At 36.5% G+C, this 13,803-nt stretch overlaps 1 protein-coding gene across 1 annotated transcript in view; it reads right to left on the reverse strand.

The window, feature by feature from the left end:
• The window catches only part of LOC311094231 (complement C3-like), a 29,803-nt gene extending 16,797 nt beyond the window's left edge, over positions 1-13,006 (reverse strand). Inside the window, exons 1-12 of the mRNA XM_084132039.1 lie at positions 12,915-13,006; positions 12,301-12,330; positions 11,974-12,163; positions 11,693-11,852; positions 9,620-9,690; positions 9,425-9,516; positions 8,858-8,940; positions 8,685-8,772; positions 4,327-4,429; positions 2,798-2,912; positions 1,868-1,983; positions 1,621-1,764 (exon numbers count right to left, since the gene is read on the reverse strand). Coding sequence (XP_083988165.1) covers positions 1,621-1,764; positions 1,868-1,983; positions 2,798-2,912; positions 4,327-4,429; positions 8,685-8,772; positions 8,858-8,940; positions 9,425-9,516; positions 9,620-9,690; positions 11,693-11,852; positions 11,974-12,163; positions 12,301-12,330; positions 12,915-12,985 — 1,263 coding nt within the window. The 5' untranslated portion in view covers positions 12,986-13,006. The remainder of the gene's footprint in view (positions 1-1,620; positions 1,765-1,867; positions 1,984-2,797; positions 2,913-4,326; positions 4,430-8,684; positions 8,773-8,857; positions 8,941-9,424; positions 9,517-9,619; positions 9,691-11,692; positions 11,853-11,973; positions 12,164-12,300; positions 12,331-12,914) is intronic.
• Between the last annotated feature and the right edge of the window lie 797 nt (positions 13,007-13,803).

Genomic DNA, 13,803 nt, shown 5'->3' on the forward strand with positions numbered 1-13,803 from the left:
ACTCAAGGTGTACGTGGCTGCCATTGCGGCTTTCGACACTCCTCTGGGTGATGGCCCAGTGGGAAGACAGGCCATCAGCTGGCCGTACATTTCCCCCATGGGGCTTGGAGGATGAGATCTGCGACTCGGACCAGACTTCCTACATGGGACCTGGCAGTGGTTCTCGAAGGGCGAGTCGTAGCCCCCTTCGAACCTTTCCCTTAGCTATCACTTCTCTAGAAGAGTAGTAGATCTTCAGGCCCTCTCTATATCTCATGAGTGCCTGGAGTTTACTCCTGGAAGGGTTAAGGCTATCCTGCATGCCAGGCCTGATTATGGGCTAAGGTGCCTTCTAATACAGCATGGCCTACGGTTCTGCAGGCTTTTCATTCTCCACCTCACATGACTGCGGAAGATGAGAGACTTCATCTGCTCTGCCCTGTCAGAGCTCTCAATATTTATGTTCAGAAGTCTTCTCATTGACGGAAGTCAGACCAGTTGCTTATGTGTTTCGGGTCACCCAAGAAGGGGCTTCCCACTTCTAAACAGTACATCAGCAACTGGAAAGTTCAGGCTATTTCCCTGGCCTGTCAGGTGTGCAATTTGCCTTCATTGTTGGCCGTGAGGGCTTACTCAACCAGTAGCATGGCATCCTCTAGAGCTCTCCTTTCAGGGGCCCCTATCCAGGAGGTATGTGATGTGGCTGGCTGAGCCACGCTGCACATGTTCAACAAGGTTTTACAGTCTGGACCTCTCTTCTACGCCGGGTGCATGAGTGCTCTCGTCCTAAGTTGTTCCCTCGAAAAGGGAACGTCTCGGGTTACGACTGTAACCCTTGACACTGCGTCCCTTTGCCACGCCTCCCCCTGCATGGGAGCGACTTGCTTCATCACAGAAGCTAACTCTGTTGTGTTTTGTTCTGTGACCAATCATATACAATGTAAAAAAGTATATTAATCCATGTGCATTATCATCAACCATATACAGCAAGTGTATTAATCCTGGGGCATTTCACTTTATTTCTGTCGAACAACATGTGCAATATAGGCGTAGTCTACAATGTGCAATATTACTTATTTACCTATTACTTTTATAATGTGTAGTTATTTTATTTAGGAAGTGTATTTGTGTATCTATTTTAATCGAGAAGTTTACTTGTACATAGCGTTTTTCGTACTTTTTAAATTATTTTACTTTCCTTTACCTTTTAACAAAAGCTGACTCTAAAAAACCCACAATAATTCAAATGCACCTGTACTGTACTGTACTTGCTTCATCACAGAAGCTAACTCTGTTGTGTGTCGGCATCCTTTTTTAGCTTCCTTGTATGCAAATGGAAATAAAATTGTAATTTTTTTTTTTTTTTTTTTTTTTACTTTTAAAACTTTTTATATTGGAAAAAAGGTTCTTTAGATTATTAAAATATTCTTTAATCTAAGAAGAAGTGCTCTTTTAAGAACTGTTCACCTAAAGGTTCTTTGTAGAACCAAAAATGGTTCTTCTGTGGCATCACTGTGAATAACCCCTTTTGGAACTTGTTTTTTAAGGGTGTATACTAGTCCTGTCCCAAATGCCAGTGTGGAGTCATGGACCTTAACTTAATACCTAACTTTGAATGAGTTTCTATGGTGTTCAATGTACCTTCAACAGTTGATTCTTGTTTTCGTCAGGCATGTTGATGGAGACCCTGATAGTGCCTCTATGTGTGTTGATTGATTTTTGAAGGAAGTTGAGTTTAACAGGGATATCTGGGGCTGGAGATCCATCCTGGTTACTCACTGTAACCTGAGCAAAAATTATAATAATAATAATAATCCTCCTCTAATAATTCACTGATTGAATAATGCTAACATAGATCAATCAGTAAATGTCAGAGTATCAAACTTACCACTATGCCTAACGGCAGGCCAGGTTTGAAATACTTGGGTGTGTCACTTAAGGAGAGCACGTAGGGTGACATTACTATTTTAATGCCGGATTTCTCTGCTTCTACAAGGTCACCACCTGAGAAGAAAGTCTTAAGATGTTACAAAAACATAACCCAAACCAATAAACAAATAACGCCATGAGTGGGCCTTGTGGCCAGTGTTGTGCTGAAAAAAGCACCCCCGCATTTGAAAAGAGTCGCCTTAAACTGAAAATCAGATAAATATCAATTGACACTAATCATTAGCATTCTTATTCTGAATCTCATTTTGTTCTCATTAAAGTTCAGATATAATTAAAAAAGTGTCTTGGAATATTGTTTAGCAGGTTAATTGAGGACTAGACAAGCTAGCAGCAAACTTTTTGTACATTTTTCTAAATACAGAGGGCAGAGACTGCAGTGCTGTTTAAATTCACTAGATGTTCTCAGCACATTAAATATTACTGTTTGTCTGGATTAGTTCAGCCTACAAAAGAAGCTTGTTAAAAGTGGCATGTTGATATACTGTAAAAATGTATCAGCATAAAACTCACACACTTAAATAGAACCAATGTAATGAAACAAACTACTCAATCCAATAACTGCAAATTCTGGTTGAAAAGACGGGTGCAGTAATACTATGTTTTGCATTAGATGTAGTATAGTATATGCATAGTGTATTATGTAGTACATATAGTGTGCAGGTGCGTTTCACGACAAGACAGTCTGGCAGGAAATGCCCCCCTGATACCTCCCACTAGTAAAGTGTTGCCCGCGACGGGGGCTTTTTCGGCACAACACTGGACTACTTCAGTCCCTGTGATTTAAAATTATAAGAATGATCCTCATGCTACTTTTCTAAATATGCAATACATAATTTTAGCCTCATATCAAGGGTAATGATTTGCCCACCTGAGCTGGTCATTACTGATGCTTTGACATACACAGAATGCCCCAGTAGACTGTCTGAATTTGGATAGATCTTCTTTATCTCTTCCATAGTCAAACTGACGCTCCCTCCATTCAGCTGAAAATAAACAGGTGAATCTGAAGTACCAAATAATCATTGGTGGGCCGTCAGGGCCAGCAAGGCCTTCTCTGATGGCCTAAACACTATAAGAATCACTGACTTGCACTTTAATATATATTTTTTTTCATGAATGAGTATTATTCCTAATAGTCCATTCTCTTAATTTCATAGCTTTTCTCTTGGTTGCGTTGCTACCAGTAGTGTATATTTATTTTAGGGCTTTTATCCAATCATGTCTTGCCAGGGTCAAAGAAATCTGCCTTGAGGCCTTCAGAATCGATAGTGCGGGCGCCTGTTGCTTAAAATGAATGGCAATGGAACCGTTGCTTTAACCAATCAGATAATCAGTCAGATTTAATCAGCCAATCAGATTTTGATTTGACTGCATCAGGGCCATCTAGCAGACATACAATAATGTCGGCATTTTCACGTCCTTTGATTGGATGGTCAGAGCGCTAGCAATCTAGCATCTGTAGCGAACTTCATAAACTAAAATATATTCCTGTAGATTTAATAATTTTAAGAGAGCATGGGTCAGCTGTACACATCGTCATGTTTTGCGGTGAACGTCCCTGTGTCCACTGCTTCTTTCAAGCAGACACTGAGTCTCAGCCCTAAAGCAAAATAAAACTTATGCCAGAAATGCAACGGGACAGACTTGACTTTCAGCATTAGCCTCGATAGAAAAGACTTATTGTTGGAACTGAAATGCACAGATAACCTGTAGGCTACAACAGAGTAATTGAAGTCAAAAGAGGAGACCCAAGGTTTAGCTAGGACCAAGGAGCAGGACCGGAGCACATAACGTTTTAAGTCATTTTTATTGTTACAAAACGACTAACGTTTTGATGCCCATGCATCTACTTCAGAGGTAATTGAAGTATTTTTGAGGAAAGAAATTAGGATGTTTTTTTTGTAAAAAATAAGTAGGTTCGGTGAGTATAATGCTTTTTTTTTTTGCCCCCCTTTTTTTCTGCTGTGAATATGATTTTATTTTTATTTTTTCTTGTACATTTATGATCGATTTTTTTTTACAAACATTCAAACTATTGTAACGTATGACAAGAGACTATTATGACCCTTGAACGATAAGACAAGGGAGGCTCTGTTTCTGAACTTATAATCGGAACACAAGAACCACTGTACATTAACGCACAAGCCGAACTCACTCGCTCGTTTCTCTCTACCCGGCCTGTTCTGAACTCACCACATTAACCTAACTGACGGTGCAACATAAAAACTGCAATTTCACAACAATTATAGAGAGTCTGTGTGCTGCTACACTATTAAAAGTGATTAATTGTGGTAGGACACCACTGAAGGCCTAGGTGTGAAATGCACGGCACCCACCACTGCAAATAATACATTACTTTTTTTTTGTTATACTCACACCTCTCACTCTTTCACTTACATCTTTCAGTTGCTTCATAGAAGTGATTCTCCTTTTCTGACCATTCTTTTCAATACCAAACAGCACATTTGCAACACCTCGCACTTGTTCACCATAAAGATACCTGAGAAGAAGACATGACTGATTATTTTTAAGTTTTGAATGTTTTTCATTTACATGTTAAACTATCTCACCATGCTGTCTGTAGTGAAGGGCTACCTGAAGCAGTTAGAGCTCGGATTGCAGTGAACCAGGTCTTTCGGTCAGAACAACACAAAGGGAAGTATCAATTTGAACTGGTTTATTGTCAGAAGAATGAGTATGTTTATTTTGGCATTAAAGTTTGTTTATTGTTTGCTGGTCCCCGCCTCATTCTTGCCACTTCTTTGAACTGTAATAGCAATATAGCTCATTACAGCTAATGTAAACATGCCTATTCAAACTTTAAATACAGCCCGCTTTTAAATTGCTTTTAATACAAACTCCCACCAGGAGAGGTCTCCAGTTTTCAACCAATCCCAGTATTTATTACAGCATAGTAGGATGTGCACACTAAATGCTTCACTAAATTTAGCAAAAATAAATAAAAAATTGGCAATCAAACTCATGTTTCCAGTCAAGATGGTAAACAGAATATATTTTTACCAAGTTTAATTCGACATCCATATGTTTGTTTCTGTCACAAGTTGTGTTGTTTAACTGTATTGTATTTAAATATACTATTTTTGAAGTGTTGGTGCTTAATGTAACACTATCTAGTGTAAATGATAAGTCATGTTTAAGATTTGTGCTGGCTACTGTATACAGGCCACCAAACAGACTTTATCAAAGAATTTGCTAATTTTCTATCAGAGTTAGTACTGGCTGCAGATAAAGTACTAATTGTTGGTGATTTTAATATACATGCAGATAACGAAAAAGATGCATTAGGATTGGCATTTAAAGACACTCTGAACTCTATTGGAGTTAGACAACATGTGCCGGGAACCATCATTGTCGTAATCATACTCTAGATCTAATATTATCACACGGAATCAATGTTGATGCCGTTGAAATTCTGCAGCAAAGCGATGACATCTCAGATCATTATCTAGTCTCGTGTAATTTGCATTTAGCAAAGGCTGCAAAGCCGACTCCGTGTTACAAATATGTTAGACCTATCACTTCTGCCACTAAAGATTGCTTTATTAATAATCTTCCTGATCAGTTTCATCATCTCAGCATCCCGGATAGCTTAGAAGTACTTGATATTGCAACAGAAACGTTTAACTCTCTCTTTTCCAGCACTTTAGACACAGTTGCTCCATTGCACTTAAAGAAGATTAAAGAAAATAGTCCAACGCCGTGGTACAATGAGCACACTCAGGCCCTTAAGAGAGCAGCCAGAAAAATGGAGCGCAACTGGAAGAAAACAAAACTAGAGGTATTTCGCATTCATGGAAAGAGAGCTTGATTGCATACAGAGAGGCTTTAAAAGCTGCTAGATCTGCTTATTTTTCAACCCTATTAGAAGAAAATAAACATAATCCTAGGTGTTTATTTGAAACAATGGCTAAACTAATGAAAAATAAAGCTTCAAGCCCAGAAGTTTCCAAGCAACACAGCAGTAATGACTTTATGAACTTCTTCACTTATAAGATTGATAATATCAGGGACAAAATTATAACTATGCAACCGTCTACTACAGTATCGCATCAGGCAGTGCATTGTAGTCTCCCGGAGGAAAACTTTGATTCATTCATTGCTATAGAAGAGGAAGAATTTGTTAAACTCGTTAATTCATCTAAATCGACAACATGTATGTTAGACCCTATACCGACTAAGCTACTGAAAGAGATGCTTCCAGAGGTCATAGATCCTCTTCTTAATATCATTAATTCATCTTTGTCTCTAGGATACGTACCAAAAACATTTAAGCTGGCTATGATTGTATGATTGGCAACTTGATCGTACAGAATTAGTCAATTACAGGTCGATCTCGAATCTACCTTTTCTGTCAAAGATACTAGAAAAGGCAGTATCCTCACAACTATGTTCCTTTTTAGAAAGAAATGATATCTGCGAGGATTTCCAGTCAGGATTTAGACCGTACCATAGTACTGAGACTCCTCTCATTAGAGTCACAAATGATTTGCTCTTATCATCCGACCGTGGTTGTATCTCTCTATTAGTGTTACTCGATCTTAGTGCTGCATTTGACATTATCGACCATAACATTCTTTTAAATAGATTAGAACATTATGTTGGCATTACGGGAAATGCACTAGCATGGTTTAAATCATACTTATCTGACCGTTATCAGTTTGTAGCAGTAAATGATGAGATGTCTCTTCGATCACAAGTTCAGTATGGCGTACCACAAGGCTCAGTACTAGGACCGCTGCTGTTCACTCTGTACATGCTACCCTTAGGAGATATCATTAGGAAACATGGCATTAGTTGTCACTGTTATGCTGATGATACTCAGCTCTATATTTCTTTTCGCTCTGACAAAACTTACCAATTCACAAAATTAATGGAATGTATAGGTGATATAAAAAATTGGATGACTAGTAATTTCCTACTACTTAACTCTGAAAAAACAGAGATTCTAACAGAGATTATTGGACAAAAAACTTCCTCACGTAATAACCTAGAATACTGTCTAACACTTGATGGCTGCTCTGTTAAGTCTTCGTCGTCGGTTAGGAACCTGGGTGTGCTCTTTGATACCAATCTTTCATTTGAAAGTCACGTGTCTAGTATCTGTAAAACCGCATTTATCCATCTTAAAAATATATCTAAATTACGTCATATGCTCTCATTGACAAATGTGGAACAATTAGTTAATGCGCTCATGACCTCAAGGCTAGATTATTGTAATGCTCTACTGGGTGGTCGCCCTGCACGCTTAATAAACAAACTACAGCTAGTTCAAAACACAGCAGCTCGAGTTCTTACCAGAACCAGGAAGTATGACCATATTAGCCCTGTTCCGTCGACACTGCATTGGCTCCCTATTAAACATCATATAAATTTTAAAATATTGCTGATTACTTACAAAGCACTAAATGGTTTAGCTCTGCAATACTTGAGCAAGCTCTTAACGCATTATAGTCCTTCACGTCTATTGCAATCTCAAAATTCCAGCCAGCTGATAATACATTTCCTATTTAGCACCAAAACTTTGGAACATACTTCCTACCATTGTCCGGGAAGCAGACACACTCTCTCAGTTCAAAGCCAGATTAAAGACACATCTCTTTGACCTAGCATTCACATAACACATTATAGACTTCTATAATTCAATGTTAGGCTGCATAGATTAGATCAGCCGGAACCGGGAACACTTCCCATAAATCCTGATGTACTCGTTACGCCATAAGAATGGCATCTACGCTAATATTAGTCTCTCTGTTTATCCCAGGGGTTTTCCGGCAGCCCGCCGGATCCAGGCCGTATCCAGATCTGATGTAAGACCTGTGATTGGACGCGTGTGGACAGCACAGTCCTGAAATGTCAACTAAGCTTTTCCCTGTGAAGGCCTCCCTCCCCTTCCTTTACCTATCTACAGATAAAGCGTTGTCAGGATAATTCCGGTTCGGGAAGCGATAAAGATTCTGTATTATTAATTTTAAGGCCAGACAAGTAGTTTGTTGAGGGTTGATTTGTAGGCAAGGACTACACGCCTGCTCACATATATTCAAATGCGCATACCTATAGACTGAACTCGTAATGTGCATGTGCACGCCACTGGACTCCAGGCTTCTGCGTGATGAATGGAGGGTCTTTTCAAAGGCTGCATCTCCTTTTGATTGACAGCGATTTCATACAATATAAAGTCGCTGAAGCTATTCGAGCTATTCGTAATAATTCAAAAGAATTATTAAAATAATAAAAAAATATATATTATTATTATTACTAATATTATTATTATTATTATTAGTAGTAGTAGTAGTATTATACTTTATTATATTATTAATTATACCTTTATTATATTATTATATTCATACAATTATACCTAACTCTGCTGGCCATTGAGAGGACACTGGTCAAGTCACTGGAAAAGACGCCTAGTTGGTATGAAATTTTCTTGAAAAGTAACGTAGAATTTACGTATAAATAAATGGACAATTTTTATGATGTAGGCTGAAAATGAGCTTCCCCTCTTTGAAAGACCAGCAGCGCCACTGCCTCTTTGTGAGTACTTCTATGTTATATATACAGTTTACTGGTGGCATAGCAGTTTTATAACAACTGTGCTGTTTCACTTCAGAAAGTAGCTTATCGAGGTCAAGGCCCAATAATTACATTTAGAACTGATGTCACATCCATTTGAAAATGCTTGTATTTCAGGTGAGTGTCGAGTAACAGTAAAAGCGGTTGTAATTGACACGCACCTGGCTCTGACTTCTACTTCCAACTTTTCCTCATGTAGGCTAAAGTAGGGTTTCTTTGGCGTTAAAGTGATGTTGAATGCCGGGAGAACTTGGGATCAAGGATAAATAGGGTTATTCAAGCCATGCATGCCAGCAGCTATATGTCTGCACCATGAAGAATGTAAATAACTTACCATATTTCTTTACTTCAAACACCACGCTGAATGGGTTTTCTTCAACATCATCAAACTTTGCAACAACTTTCCATTTTCCCTCTCTATGAATTAAAAATATATATATTTAATTCCAGAATTGGTGTACAGTAGATAGAATGTCAAATGAAAGAATATATATTTTTAGTACTTCTCAGAATTAGCTTCACACATTAAATGTTTACAAGACAGAATAATAACAACTTATACAAATAATCTTGTTCAAAAGTGTACATGCGCTTGATTCTTAATACGAGTATTAGTAGACTGATAGAGTTCGGGTTAATAGAAGTTGACATATAGTTGGAAACTAACTTACATCTGTTATGGAGCATCAAAATAAAATAAATACATCAAAAGGAGTTAGCAGATATTAATACTGTATATTAATATATTAATACAGACATATTAATACTTTACTCATATAATGAGAGTTAGTTGGCATGTAATTTCAAAGTTACTTACAGTCAACATAATTTCTAAAGGGGACCATCAAAATAAAGTGTTACCAAAAATGAAAACACAAATCTAATGGTTTTCTTTGCATACTTGTTCACAGTAGTGAGATTGCAGCTTTCAGAGAGAATCCCATTGCCTGCACTGGCATTGGAGCTGATGTGCACTACAACACCATCTGGGTTCTGATTGTTCCATGGAGGAATATATTAAAAAGTATAAATAATGAAATAGAATTATGCAATGAAATGAAGCTAATTTTACGATTTTAAGATTTAAGATATTTACCTGAATCTCAAGAGTTATGTTGCTGTTGAAAGCTTGGAATTCATGATTGGACACAAAAGCCCTGTAATGAACTGAGAGATTCAGAGACAGAAAGTGAGAAGTAATAGTGATACAGATTTGTAATTTAACAAGCACTGTGCTGACTGACACAAATTTAACGATTCAATTAGATTTCAATTCAGGAGTTTTTGATTAGAATCAATTTGATTTGATAAAGATTAATTGGGGCCTTGTCAAATTCGTTTGGGTTTTGTTTGTGTTCATGTCTTTTATTTCTTCTTCTTCTTCTTCTTCTTCTTCTTCTTCTTCTTCTTCTTCTTCTTCTTCTTCTTCTGGTGTTGGTTCAAACCAACGAAAAAGGTGCATTACCGCCACCTACTGATATGTCTTTTATTTTGTAATGTGCCTTAGTCATGTTCCCTGCTTCCTGTTTGCCCTTGTGAATGTGTCATGTTCTGATTGGTTGTTTTAATCATGCGTCACATTCTCATTGGTTCATTGCTTTCAGGTGTTTCTTGTTAAGTCTGTGTAAAGCAAGACGCTGATTTCACGCAGCCGTTAATTTGAAATCGAAAGCGAGGCTCCGGTGGGAAGAAAACCGGAAGTGTCGCCTTTAATCACAGGAGAGTCGTGAATGCGATTGCGTATTGTTGTGTTTAATGATGTTGTGTCAATTCTAAAACTGTACATACATTTCTTTTATACTTTAGACTATATACAGTGAAATTCATTTATAAATAATTGTTTTTTTTTTTTATATAATTCAGAAAGTAAAAAAAGAAGCAGGAATGAACTATATACATATCCTATATTGATTATTAACATCCAATAGTGTAAATCGCAGCAGCAGCTTCAGGTTGGTAATGTGTGTGACCATCATATGACAGTAAAAGAGCACATACAAACCTTATTCTAATATGGAATTGTATTGGAATGGTAAAGAGTGTTGGTCGTGACAGGAGGGCCTATTGGAACTATTGGAAATGTTTGTCTCTTATTCAGTGATAGAAATGTGTTTGCTACCACACTCTCATTTTTCATTGTTCCTTTGTCTAGCTTTGTTTCCTGTAACTAGTGATGGTGAAATTAAGCGTAAAATGGTTCATTACTCAAAGCTTTTCAACAAGGTGCACACTAACGACATCTTGTGGTCAAAAGGTGGAAAATCTGCCTTTATGTCCCAGATGACCTAGCCATTATTTGGTTGATTTATAATAAATCAGTTTGTGCTACAAAAATCATAAGGCAATACAAGTATTTTGTCTATATAAATTAAGGTTTCCCACGTCATTGAACTTATGCAATATGAATAAATTAGTCAATAAATGAGAAAATACTATAATATTTACTATAGTAAACTATAGTAAATTGTAGTATACTGTATAGTATTTACAACACTTTAAAGAATGCTACAGCATACTGTAGTGTTAACTATAGTGAACCCATAAACTGTAATAAATACTGTAGTATACTTTAGTTTTTACTACAGTGAACTGTAGTGCATTGCAGTATAATATACCCTATAGAAAACTTAGTAAAGTATTGGGTAAAGTAATTTGTATATATTACTATAGTTGTTACAACAACTACAGAATTACCACAACAAATTAATTCAAGTACTTTACTATAGTATGGTTCAAAAACACTATAGTATTTAGTATAAATAATTATAGTATTTGTTCATGTGGTTCATGTCAAGTTTTTATGAATCTGCTTCGATCAGTACATGGATGCAGCCTTATTTATACTGTATTTATAATACAGTTTTTGCCTAAGTTCATTTCACATTGTGGAATGATCAGTTGAAGTGTTTGTGAACTGGGAATTAAAACACATAACTACACGTTTAATATTCTTGGTTTCATATCAAAAGTAACAAAGCACAAAGCAATTTGCAATTTATTAGATAGGAGGCGCAATATCCTTTGTTCATTCATCAGCTGGAAACAGCATAGACTGAAATATCTATTCTTGGGATTTAAGCATTCAGCTCTTCAAAATGATAACTGAATAAAATCGAGAAATCTATCATTTTAACCCAGCCCTAGAGTGCTTAGTATTAATGCAGCTGACCTGTGTCTCCAGGGTTGTAAAGCGGTTTATCAGTTTGAAGGAAGATGTATCCAGACCGAAACGACACCGTGATTATTTTCTCAGCTTTGTGGAAACTCCCAAATTCCGCAACCAGTCTCACAGATTTGTCCGAATCTTTTTTCAACAGGATTGGATTGATCTTATGAAAAGAAAAGAAAAAAATATTTTATATGCCAATTACTTATCTCAAAGCTTTACCTGATTTACATTTCTAGTTTTTACACACACAGACAATAATACACTTGGTCTTCTGAGCCAACCTCAATGGTTTTGAGAGCACTATAGTAGTTGTCTGAATTGAGGATGGCAGAATCCCGCGTCAGGACGGATTTCTTCCCGAATGTATAGACAATGATTTTGACTGTGATTGGCTCGGACAGGCTGTGCGCCTCTAGAAAGATATTCAGTTTGGTTCCAAGTCTCAGTCTTGCTGGAACTAGCATGATAAACCTGACAGAGAATAGTTTCATTAAAAGTACTTATCAGCTTTGCATAAAGTAAAAATGCATGCATACTGGATCACTTGCGATCTGCTTTATGGTTTTGTATGTGTTAACACTGACCAGACTGGAAAGTTATGTACTTACTCTGGTGCCGAGTCAAGAGCTTGATTGCCACTGTAAACACAAACAAAATACTTAATATTCTATTGTATTTAAAGGGTTAGTTCATCCAAAAAAAGTAATTTATTCACCCCTTTTTATCATTTATCATGTCGTTTCAAACCTATAAGACATGCCAAAAATATATGTTTAATGACACATCAGATATTTTTGCTATCCACCCAAAACTTTGACGTTCATAAAAATATTGTACAAGTAAACTATATTATTTGAGCAGTTTAATCCAAGTCTTCAGAAGAGCAGATCATTTCAAATATTACAAACAGATTTAATTTACACTGTAAAAGTTAATTTGCATTTTTTTTATATATATATTTTACAAAACAAAACTTTAGTCTTTCTATTTAATAATTTAATGTTTAATTCAATGTGTCACGTGCTGTTGCAAGTTTTTACCTTTTTATGTATTTTTTTTTAATTAATCATGGGCTTCTGTTGCTCTTCTAAACTACTGAAACTAGTAACCCAAGATTGTCCTCATCTGTCTTGATGTTATTTGATTCATAAGTGGAAAAAATAAAATAATAATAATAATTCACAACCTAAATGTTAAACAGTATATTTAAAATTCAACTTACTGACTTTGAGAAGAAACCTGGTAATTGGATACCAACAGTATCCACAAAAGCGGTGGAATAAGCAGCCTCATCCTGCTGGACTGGTGACTCACAAAATGAGAATGTGGCAACAGTGGGAAAGCTGAAATAAGAAACTTCTCTCATCCTTCTAAAGCAAAAAAAAAAAAAAAAATATTTCGGAAAAAAACTCACTCTTGGCCTCTGATTGGTGAGGAGACCACATAGAAAGCAGTAGTGCTGTCAAGATTCGAGTAGTTGAGTTGAATTTTTTTTTTTTTTTTTCATCAAATCAATTTACAATCCATGACTATTAACCGAAAAAAAAAAGAAAGAAAAAAAAAACAGAAGTGCTGCGTCCCATAGACGAGAATCTATGCATTGCATTATTAGAATGCATGACTGTCACACTCACACACATCAGATGGACTTTGTTTTCAGTTTGCACTGTCTTACCTTTGGTTAGTTTGTCATTTATACAGTCATTTATATAAATCATTTATATAGCACTTTTAAAAATATAGATTGTTTCAAAGCAGCTTTACAGTGATAATAGGAAATTTTAGTCACAGAGATTGTTTTGGCTTTACAGCAGCTCTAGAATAAAGTTACTGTCTAGCTAAAGTTAGTTTCGATTAATGTCATGGATGTTAATTTGATTCGTCATTCTGTTGCAGCTGTGTGTGATTAATGACCTTGTTTCCCAGATAGCATGGGGACATTGATACAATGTTGAGTTTTGATCCAAAACTTCATTTTTGTTGAGATTGACATTTAAATGTTTAAAGTGTGTTGGATCAGCATTGATATTTTGATGAAAGCCAACAGCACACATGGGTTGAGACAGTGACATTGAACTAACAGTGATTTGTGGTTGATTAGCACAAGATCA

This window comes from Abramis brama, assembly GCF_963993115.1.
Source record: "Abramis brama genome assembly, chromosome: 1".
Lineage (NCBI taxonomy): Eukaryota > Metazoa > Chordata > Actinopteri > Cypriniformes > Leuciscidae > Abramis > Abramis brama.